General features: G+C 35.0%; 1 protein-coding gene across 2 annotated transcripts; it reads right to left on the bottom strand.

Annotated features, from left to right (window-relative positions):
- Positions 1–71: 71 nt before the first annotated feature.
- On the bottom strand, positions 72–11241 carry LOC135689931 (translation initiation factor eIF2B subunit delta). Of its 2 annotated transcripts, none has more exons than XM_065207296.2 (13): positions 11092–11241; positions 9670–9816; positions 7547–7652; positions 6542–6651; positions 6001–6092; positions 5440–5554; positions 4303–4379; positions 4056–4158; positions 3419–3549; positions 2643–2734; positions 1920–2005; positions 967–1147; positions 72–291 (listed from the first exon to the last, which is right to left on the bottom strand). In XM_065207296.2, exons 1-13 carry the CDS (start codon positions 11098–11100, stop codon positions 92–94), a joined length of 1449 nt encoding a protein of 482 aa, XP_065063368.1. In that variant the 5' UTR covers positions 11101–11241; the 3' UTR covers positions 72–91. The 2 variants fall into 2 exon arrangements, with proteins under 2 accessions (XP_065063368.1, XP_065063370.1); XM_065207298.2 differs by having other exon boundaries at positions 9670–9813; positions 11092–11206.
- Between the last annotated feature and the right edge of the window lie 132 nt (positions 11242–11373).

Genomic DNA, 11373 nt, shown 5'->3' with positions numbered 1-11373 from the left:
TTAATATGCAGGCCAAAGAAAGACTTTCCATTTGGCCTATCTTAGAATACGAAGTTACCAAAGACAATATAAGCATTCATAAGGTTATTTGTTATGATTTCTTATTCAATACAGCAGGCACCGATGTACACGGGATCATGCCTAATTCAGTTACAACAATGTCCACAAAACTAGAAGGCATGACGTCATAAACAAGATTTAGCAAGTACAAAGAAGAAATGTCTCTCCAACCTTCTAAAATATTGCCGTCGGTCTTCGAAATGCGAGTCTCGACTAAATCATCTGGGTCACCTAGAGAAAAAGAATAATAGAACGTTTAATGAGATATGAAAAAGCAATAATAAATCATCAAAGAATTTGTGATGTATCAAAGGCGGCAACACTACAGAAATGATGCGACATCAAGAGGAGATGTATTACTGCCAGAGGGGAGAGTTCCCGTCATAATCAGTAAGACTTTTATGGTTAAATATCCCCAAAAACATGGCTCGCCATATAAGCAACATAAATCAATAATAGAAATGAATCCAATCAGTCACTTGAGTTCAAATATAGAGGGGTGCCGTTTGCCTTGGTGGAAATTATATAAAAAATTCCAGACTGTGAAAATATGATTTATTTAAATATACACTGAAGCTATAAGGACCATTAAAAATACTATTGAAATTAACAATATTTGATCGGAAAGAGAAATGTTCTAAACCTAAAAGACTTTGTCTTACTAATTTCTCCAATCATCGTACCTCACATTATACATACGGGTATCAAAAGACGACATCCATTATCCTAAGTGCAAAGTCTCGTTGAAAAACTAAAATCCACTCTAAACTTTTCATTTCAGCTAAACCATCCCTGCGATCAGGTCAATTTAAAAAAAACTGCCAAACTACTACAAAAGATTAACGGGTAGAGGATTAGGGAAGCCTAGGGCTCTGCTTCTGTGAAAATCAAAGAATAAAGGCAAACCTAGCTCGTTGAATACAAAGGCATCGGTTTGTACTCTTTCGCAAAACTTAAACGTTTCACAGCAAACAAGAACAGGGACATTGTGAGCTTTTGCCACCATGGCGATTATAGAAGAGCCAACACGTGACATTACGTAACCATTAGCCAGCAATGCATGGGCGCCAAGGAACACTCTTGTCACCTGGAATAGAGTTTTGTTACAGAATTAAGCCTATAAAGAACAAAGAACCATCTGCATGCAATTTTCTCAATAACCTTGTCGAGCTCAAAATACAAGGAAGGCCCAAATGGAGGGGGGCATATGGTTCTCATATTTCAATGTAGGTTAGGAAGACCACAAAAATTGTGGTATTAGTTCTCAAAGGCAACCAAAGTAAAAATTAATTGACAATTTGAATACACTGGGCCCTTGGAACAAGATCAAGATCACCAGAAGTGTGAGAAAATGCAAAAACCAACTGAGGCACAAAGGAGTAATGTTCGAATGATTTAATTGTCAGAAATGGTTGCTCAGGGTGTTTGGGTACTCCTGGGAATCTTCCATAGAGAAACCCTATGGGGCTAGCAAGCTAATTCCCCCCCCCCCTCCTTTTCAAAGAAATAGTTCACATACTTAAATACGTTCTAAGAATTGTTTTTCTTTAATATTAACAAAAGGTCAATCGAGAAGAAACAGAATAACGAGAAATAGGAGAGAAAGAAAAATATGTCGTTAATAGCAATCTTCGTGTTCAACTGAAAATTACATGGCCCTATTAAAAATATTTTGCCAAAATTTTGGATAGAGCTCATACTGAATTAAACAGCAAAGACATTTAATCTTACGTCGACATAGAGCGATCTTCGACGAGAAAGATTTCTAATGGGGATATAGACAATTTCAATTTTTTAAATGCACATAAAATGACAACCATCTTTATACTTTATAAAATTACACACAATGTGTATCTTACTTCTTTAATAATAAACGATGCAGCATTTATCAGCACGTACGAGCATTTGATGCCAATATTTGACAACCTACGAACGGTTTCGCGACCTAAAAATCAGACAAATCCTTCTCGTAAGTTGGTAATAGAAAGAAATTATTACAATCGCCGCTAAATCAAACCAGGAGAAAAGAAACAATTCTAGCTCTTAAGACTTTGAATTTTCAATTATTTATCTCATGGACAAGATGTTAACATTGGTTCTGGGCGGATATAATCAATAAGTATAAAATATTTACAAAAGCCATCACAACTTTATCCATCTAAAACGTTATAGACCAATGAAAATAGAAGCAACCCTGCGGCCTTCAAAGTAGAAATAAAACATTCAAAAGAAATAGATGAACTGAAATATTACAACTATAAGACATATAATATGCTGTTATATTAGAATAGTACAAATAGAGAGTGCTGTGGAAGTGAAAGGGGAGCACGCGAAAATAACTCAAATAATTTATTCGATAAACTACAAGGGCTTTAAATCTCAAATGATAACTTTATTTAAAATTAGAATAAAGCAAGACATTTTGCAGCAAATCGTCTAAATTCAGTTCCTTGGGGAGGTGGTGGCTGAACTAAAGACTAGAAGAACGAAAAGACTCTGAAAGAAAAAACATTCATTTATCAATGATCAAAATAACAAACTGAGTTAGACTGTTAGCAAGAAATAAATCAGAACACAAATACCTTCAAATTTTGGTCTTGAGTCGACAACGATAACTTGAAACTTCTTGCCAGCAACATAAGCGTCTTTCAAAATGTTTACAATCAAAGAAGAACTGTAAACAAAGCAGAAAATGTATTCAAAGTGTGGACATGTTCTTATAGTTGTAGTCCCGTGCCAAAAGTTTCATGTATGGAATATTGCAGAGTATTCAGTCAAAGATAAAAAAAACCTATGCTCAAGGATTTTTTTCTTTAGCCAAGCTTTTTACTTAAACTTGTTCTAATCAAGATATCAGATATAAAGCATCTCAAATGCAACTAAACTTGATTTATCATTGAAAGACGGCAAAGATCTGCTGTTGGAGATCACCCATGGACTGAAATCGTGGTCGAATGAAACATGGGTATGACTAATATCTGAGACATTCGCTACTTTGTAATGCTAGAATTAAGTGTAAGCCATCTACTAGAAAACAGTCATGAAAAGTACTGTTCACTGGTCTGTCAAAAAGTGGTCGATAGGGTATAAGCAGAGCTGTACAACCTTTTGCTCTTTAGAACAGGACAGTTCTAAGTTGTTACTCCCAGTTTCACGCTTAATACGATTACTAGACAACAATTACGTATTAAAAAATGTACAAAAAAGCATGTTAGCATATCTCATAAGAAATTTCGCTTGATAATCGTTGACTCTAGAAAAAATAACTTCAGGGGCTAACCCTCGAAAGATCAATGGGTTAAAAATGTAGAAAAGAAACATACATTCAAAATCATTAGCCAGAAAATATTGTACTCACCAACTATAAGTGAGAATAACATCACCATCATTAATTTTTGTATTTGCATAAGTCTTTGAAATTGCTTCACCGGGCAGAATAATTCGCTCACTGATAAATGCATCGATACATTTTAATAAAGAGTCTTTGGCCTAATGAATAATAAATCAGAATATTTATCTCTAAGCAGCTTCAGAGATCAACTCATTTTCCTGTTAAACCTGCACCTCTAAGGGGATCATTATGGAAATTAGGTCAGCTTAACCTTTCAATCCTATCCATGCCACTTGAGGGGTGATTATATTTGTTTTTAATTCATATAATTTTCTTAATTTTTTTAACTTTTATTACCTGTAAATAAAAGGATTGTGGTGAATTACATACATACATATAAAATTGCCAAAACAAACAAAATCTGAATTTGAAACGGGGTATAAAGGGGAAAATTTCGATTTACTATACATTGAAATGAACGTACCGGCAGCAAATTAATGCGGTTTTTGGAAAGCTAAATTCTTACAATGCCATTTCACTGTTAAATATTCGAATGCCCCAAAACAGAAGTTCCAATTTTGATTTGATACAACACTCAGTTTCCCCTCATAAACAGAGAGGCTAAACGAAACCCAAGGAATTTAAAAGAACAAAAACAGCTTACCTCTTGCTCAGGAGTGCCAGGGGGTATGCTTGTAATCTGAATTTTAAGATACTTTATTGCATTGCCCATGCTGACGGAAAGGGGTCTGCATTGCGTCAGAAAGCTAGAAAGGATACGAGTATGTTTAACACTGCGTTGGCTACCTGAAGCAAAGTTTAGATTAGAAAAATTTCTCAAATATTGGGAGCAGGGGCAGTGAGTAACTGAAACGAAGTTGAAACTGAAATTTTCTAAGATCGTTCGGTACCTTATGTATGGTTTTATTCTTGCCTCCAAATCCCTTGATATTTCTTTTGAGGGCGGTGTTGTGTAATCTGCAATCACCTAGGAATTAAACACAGAAAAATGATTGACATCTAAAAGCCTATGCGTATCCGACATTTTAGTCACCTTTACTTAGGGAGCTCATATTTGCGTAAAACATTGATTGTAAATATCAATCTTGGCATGACCACTAAAATCAATAAGGATAAACAAAGCAGTTTAAATTCAAAATGCTTAAACTTCGTACAGAAAATGAAAATCGACTGTTGAAAAAACATTTGATTTGAGCAGAAATGAATCAGTATCCCTTGCTCCGTCGCTGAATTCGTGATTGGTTTGACCAGGGTCGAGAAAAACGGTGCACGGGGACAAGTTTTTGGCCATTTGTCTTGAAAAATGAAATTTGTAGCTTGTAAAACACACTGAAGACTAAAAATGCAAACACGGAGTAAGACAACAGTTTCAATTGCACCTTGGGTACATAAACTTTTCCTTAAAATTTTGAACACTTGAACCCTTATAAATTCCTCGAGACATACTACATATTTTCAAGGAAATAAAATAGAAGAAACAGTTATTTGGATTTCTAATATCGGAAATTGCCAATGAGAGATTTTTTATTAAAACTAAGAAAAATGAAATAAAGGTTATTCTTTCCAAAGGCGCAAACTGTAAGAAATAATGTCATCCAAAATTTGAACCGGTGAAAATGAATTCGTCTGAAGTGGCATATATAATATACTAAATTCTTCATTGCACAGATTTTGACCATTTGGTCGTTGGATAAACTGAATATGCCAACATTTCGAAACAGGAAAACTTCAGAGGTTTGAAATAACTGAATTTTAACATGAATAAACAAGTTATCGCATGTATGAAGCAAGACGTTTGGATCAACCTCTGACTGTTGCAACTGTTGCTTAATGAGCGCATTAAGCACGAAACTCGTTGTTACAGTTAAGAACCTACGATCGAGCACTAAAGCGATCGAGAATTAAATGGCAGACCTTAAGAAACAGTAGCTTTCATTTGCGTACATATTCACATACCTGAATTAGAAATACATAACTTTGATTATAATATAGCTGGCAGATAAAAAAACGATAAACGCTGGCCATACCTTTTTGAATGCTGAAAGTAAGGCGATGCATCGAGCATTGGCACCTGAGATGATACCTTCAGCATACTGCAATCCTAATTTGATTATGACTGGGTGAATGGCTCCAGAGATAGAACTGGATAAACAGAAGAAAAATGCATTAGACGACAAAAGGAATGTGAAGTGACGTAAAGTTGTTGCAGTTAGATAACGCAGCCAGCAGACGAACACTGTGAAGAAGCCAGTTATGATTTCAATGTACAACTGCAAGCTGCAAATGAATGCTCAGATTTTTGTATTAAAACCCTTGCAAATAATAGTTGGAATACAACAATACATGTCTTCAGATGTTGACAACTGGACTCAACTAGTGCCCAGATGCTACTGTTAGTTATTCTTCGGGATTTCACGCAAGTTCTACAAAGACGTTTCCATGATGCCTTCTATCATACCTTCCAGCATGAGTCTAGGTAAAAACCCGGATGAGCCTCTCAACGTACCAAATGTATACAGATGTATCAAATAGAAAGTTATGCCAGCTGAACAATGATTCACATCTAATTACAAAATGACATAGCTCACCTGATTTCTTTCGTCAATGAAGTGTCTTTCTCGTACTGATGAAGATGCGAGAACAAGCTAACCTTTTTCTGTACCCTGCTTCTTATTGGAACCTAGAAATAACAGCCCAATTCACTCATTTGCGGCTTTGAATCTTAGCAGTTTCTGGACGAAGCCTTAAAATAGGTGGGTGCGTGCATGTGCATTCAAATGAGAATGATCAGTCCTCTGTGGCCTTAAAAACCTGTACAACTCACCTCAGATTTATTGAGGTTTAAATCTGGGCAATGGATGGTTGGATAAACCTAAAGACCAAATGATAACGGTAATACAGCTCAATAATGCTTCGTATGTTCATCTGGTACTTATGTCAAAGAGCTAATAGTAATTACAACTAATGGATTTTTTATAAACCCTTAATTTTTCCAAGAAACTATCTATAGAGCCAGAATCCATTGAATGACATCTCTTATTGGCCAGGACAAATATACAAATCGGGATGTACTGGGAGATCCAGTCAGATGACGTTTATTGTGACAACCCAGGTGCAAAGAAAACCTACTTGCTGTCTAGCCAGTTTTTTCGCTTCCTTTTTCTGGACCCGTTCATCATCCATCTGAATTTGGTATGATACTCTTGAATCTTGTCTTTTGTGTGCATTTTGACCAGTTCCTGAAAAATAAACTTTGTCAGTACCTGTCTTTGAGTATTTTGATAGGCACCTGTTGCATCTGTATCAACTCTTTTGTCAATAGAAGTAACTTAAAACTTCTTTCATGCTAATGTGATAAAGGCCAATCTTACAAGCATCTGGATAGAATTTCGGTCATACAGCTGTGCTATCATTCAAGGTAGCACAAAGACCCATGCCAGATTTTCATAATTATGTATTTAATTCAATCAAAATCAAACCATTTGCAGAACACCTATTTATCATAAGAATTTATATTTCCTATCTAAGAATGGAATATCGATCTTAGTATTTCAAATTCAAATTACATGCTAGAGAAATTACGCAAATTTCAAATAGAAAAATTCTCTTAAATATTCAAAAAAATAATGAGAAGAGCTTTATGTAGCCTATAGGAGCTGTTTCGAAAACTTTCTGAAGAGGGGCAAATAATCTCTCATATGTTAAATGCTTGCATGTATCAAAACACAATTTTGATTGAATGGTAAATGCTTGTAACTAATCAGAGAATCAAAACAAAAACCATTCTAAAACATACTCATGCATTGTATTCAATGTAAATCAAACAAAATATGGTTCATTGAAAATTATTAAACCATAAATAACAGTATGACTTTTATAAGAATTGTTGTCCAGTTGTCATACTGATAGAAGAAGAAATTTTGTAAAATGTTCCATGTCATGATACTCAAGTTCAGTGTTTCAACTCAACTAGCTACAAAACTACTAACTAGTGCAAACGTGCATTAACAAGCTTTTCTGTAAGATCAACTTGTGTGACACAACAACAGTGTGGCTTCACACTTTGCGTGAAAAAGAACTAAGGAGACATTGTTTGCTCATAGTGCAACTGAAAATCGTTTTTAACCAACTTACCATCCTGGTTTTTCTGTTTTGCCTGGTTTTGGTTCTCTGCTCCAGGTTTTGCCTTTGGTGCTACTTCTCCTCCAGTTTTTGCAAGCTTTGCTGCACGTTGAGCTTCCTGGAATACAAAAATAAAATGAAGTTGATATGAAAATGCTTCATTTTCCATTGAGACATATTTTCCTTCTCTAAATATCAATTGGCTCTTTTTACATCAGCTGCTGAGCACTGCCAAGTAGCAGGTTAGCAAGCAATGACATAATTTTGCCTATTTCACCCTGTTATGTGCCTTTTCCTTGGGTTCATTCTTTTTCATTTTAGTCTAATTTACTTTGTTAAAGTGGATTTGGTGGCTCTTTCTTACAATTACTTTTATCTATTAGAAATTTCCCCTTCAGGTAACTCTGTGTAAGTGCATCAATTGTTTTGTCATTTTTTCCATTACTGGTTTATTCAATATAGTCTGCTTCAGTTTGCATGGTTTTGTGTATATTAATTGTTTTTCTAGGAGTTGATAGTGTAGTCCGATTTAGAAATATTCATCAATGAATCTAAGCCCTTTATTTTGTTATGAAATTAATGAAAACGGTTACTTTCTCCTTCAGTCTTCATCAGCCTTGCTGAAAAAGTAATGCTAGTCTCCACTTGGTAGCACTTTACCCCAATGAATATAAAATTAGAGACTATTAAACGGAAGTAACTTTCTCACTTTTTCAGTTGTTCACGTTTTTAATAATGCTTAAAAAGGACTATGTTTAAGGCTATGTTCCCACTGGGCGCTTATTGAAGAGCTCAAGTTTATGCTTGCTTGCTCCCACTTTGGTTGTTCACATTGGCAGCTACTAAAAAGCTTGTGCAATGCATTGTTCCTAGGAATTCTTTTGTTTAAAATGCATTAATGTTTATCAGAGACAGCCAAATTTGAAATACGAGAATTGGGAAATGAGGCATACAATCATCCTTAAGCGACAGAACCGATGGTAAAATGAGAACGAAAGAGGTAACACTTAGCAGATCTATCACTTGTCAGAAATATCATAAATGCTGGCTCTTTATCTATGCAGTGAGTGACATTTTGCCTACACTAACCTGGCAGCTAACTAGCAAGCAAAATTGCATCAACTAGTGACTGAAGGCACTTTCAAAAGGTTGTAGTGTGAACACTGCTTAAGTTTTTGGGATGGGGGTCAGGGGGCAACAGGTACCAAACAGTTTTATCATGCCTTGAAAAAGGCTTTCTATAGGTAGGCCCTCAACTGTTTTCTAGAGAAAAATCTATTGACAAAATCTGTGAAAAAGCAAGGGATCTGTTTCGCCCAGTCCAGTACCACAGAAGCTTTTCCAGTTCTCTTCATGTTTTTCCACGTTTATGGAAGGTGTGGCCCTGATACCCATTTTATGACTTAAGTGTTATTTCCCATCTAATACTAAGATACAAAAATATATAATTCAGCGTTGTTGAAAAATTGTTGAAAAGTTTGCTACTGTTCAGTTGATATTCACTATTTAAAGGAATGCTGCAATTTATCAATATTTTCCTTGCTAGGGGGGACAAAAATTATAACTTGAATGGTTATGTGCATATTTTAGCCTTTCGCTGAACTGACTTTCCTTTTGCAAATTAAAAGAATAAGTCTTCTTGTTTCTTGTTCTTGTTTTCACAAGACTAAGTTTACAACAATAAATTAAGATTGAGTATTCTACCTTGTTCCCTTTCTTGTTCAAAATCCTGCACAAATCTTTTATCCATTCCTCATTCAACTGAGTCCAATTTATGGTTTATTTAAAGTTGAATTTTGTGTCATTTTGTTCAAATACTTTAGACTAATAAATTTTACACTTTGACCATAAAAAATAATTATTTAAAGGTTTCAGTAGCCACTCGAACTTAAAAGTAAAACCTGGAAACAAATGTCCAGAAAAAACTGAAATACAACCAAATCAATAGCCAACTACAATTATAAGTTACTTGCCAAATTCCCTAAATCATGTTTGTTTTTCCTCTTAAACCAGCTGCACATTTGCGGCTAGTTGCATGTGGGTTTGCCAATGTCCCAGGGTAGGGGCTCAAATTAATATTTAAGCTGCCACGACAATGTCAGAAAGTTGGCATATGTATAAAAAATGTTTGTTACCTGTAATGCTCTCCTTTCTGCTTTTAATTCAGCCTTGCTCTTTTTTGGAGCATCTTCAGCAGTGGCTGCTTGGCTAGGGTTTTGATCACTTGATTTGGCTGCTTTCTCCTTCTGTTTCTTGGCCCCTTTTTTACCTTGTTTTTGCTGCTAAAAATCATTTGAAGCAATTTAACAAAACTAAACATACTTTATTTTGGCATTACTGCACTTATGAAATATATGGAATGCAAGAAAACCTTAGAATAGAATTTAATTATCAAATGCAACTTGGATCAAATCAAAATTTTCCAAAATTTGACAGGAGGAGGAAAACAGAGCTGAGCCTTCCTGAGACCAAGTCTCTAACTGTCTCTTGGTGTCGGAACAAAATCAGCTGGATTCTGATCAAGTTTCATCAATAAATTATGTTACCAATGTAATTGCACACGCATTTGATGAAACATTTGTATCCTATGTAGTACATTCTATGTTTTATTGAGCAGTTTATTGAGCATTCGTTTGAATAAGAAGAGTTTTGGCGTTTTTGAAAAAAATTAGAATTATTATTGACAGTACCCCCAGCGATCATTGCTGATTCACAGGGCATCCCCTACCTTTCTGAACAAAACTCGACACTTAGCCGTGGAAGCTTTGTTTTGTGTTCATCAGGCCTATAGTGGTGGGTTTACTTTATTGAATATCGACAGAAAACAATTGGCAATAACCTCAACATTAAGTGAAAACGGATAAAGAAGTGTTGCTGAATACACATAAATATAATCATCTGTTAGTTTTCTTGGTTTTATTTTCATGTTTAAAAATTTGACACGTCAGGTAGATACAGTATTTGACATGAGGGGTACCATTTGCATGAAAGCAACGGCTCCGGCCCAACTTGCCCAAAAAGGTAGGCTCCTGCTTACAAAAAATAATCACCTTAGTTCAGGCTAATTGCCCTTATATTTTTAGGCTATTTCAGCTTAAATGTCTTAATTTGATTGCTTCATTTCTTAAAAACTTTGCTTATTTTTCCTGCTTTGATTATTGTCATTTTTAGCCTTCCAGTATTTATTCAGAAATTTGAACCTAATTGATCTGATCATAATAGCATAAATTAAATTTAATGAAATGAGACTCAATTTAGGAAGTGTTTTATTATTATATACGTCTCTTGTAGAACAATCCTAACTTGGTTTTGAAACGTTTCAAAGTTCTCTTTGATAGATTTTATGCGTGCAAATGTCGTTACTGAACATTGTTTTTTTGGAATGGAAAAATTAAAAAGGCGATGAAACTTTCCTAACTGATAAAATACCCAAACATAAATTTGAGATCAGACAAAGACTTTCCATTTGCACATTCTGCAAGTGATAAATATATAAATAAAACTTTACTGAGAAAGTGTGATAACAAAATAAAAGGGAAAATAAATAATTTTCTTACCCCTTCCATTTTGGCGCACGGCTAGGCCAATACTTATTACTTAGACGAAGTTTGCACAGGGGGCAAAGAGCTAAAGAAGAAGATGCATTCCAGAAAGAGGCTCGTCGTGGAAGATGGAGACTCTATCGTCCATATTCTGCTCTTACATCAAAGTTGTGATCACAAAATAAATAGAACTAAAAGGCAGACAATAACGCAAGGTTTTGAGCTCTTGTTAACAAAATTATTCCAATGTTTGCGTTATAAAATTTGGGGATTTTGCCTCAATGCCTTCAGATGATC

This window comes from Rhopilema esculentum, chromosome 5 (assembly GCF_057945365.1).
Source record: "Rhopilema esculentum isolate cy_ngs chromosome 5, ASM5794536v1, whole genome shotgun sequence".
In the NCBI taxonomy this organism is placed as follows: Eukaryota; Metazoa; Cnidaria; class Scyphozoa; order Rhizostomeae; family Rhizostomatidae; genus Rhopilema; species Rhopilema esculentum.
The sequence above is the reverse complement of the archived record's forward strand: the minus strand, read 5'-3'. Positions and strand labels throughout refer to the sequence as shown.

Excerpts from the sequence above, each read along its gene's own strand:
- LOC135689931 (XM_065207296.2), bottom strand. Across the intron at positions 2,006-2,642 it reads CTCAAGACCAAAATTTGAAG|GTCGCGAAACCGTTCGTAGG; the intron begins GTATTTGTGTTC and ends TCTGATTTTTAG. Across the intron at positions 1,148-1,919 it reads CATCGTTTATTATTAAAGAA|GTGACAAGAGTGTTCCTTGG; the intron begins GTAAGATACACA and ends ACTCTATTCCAG.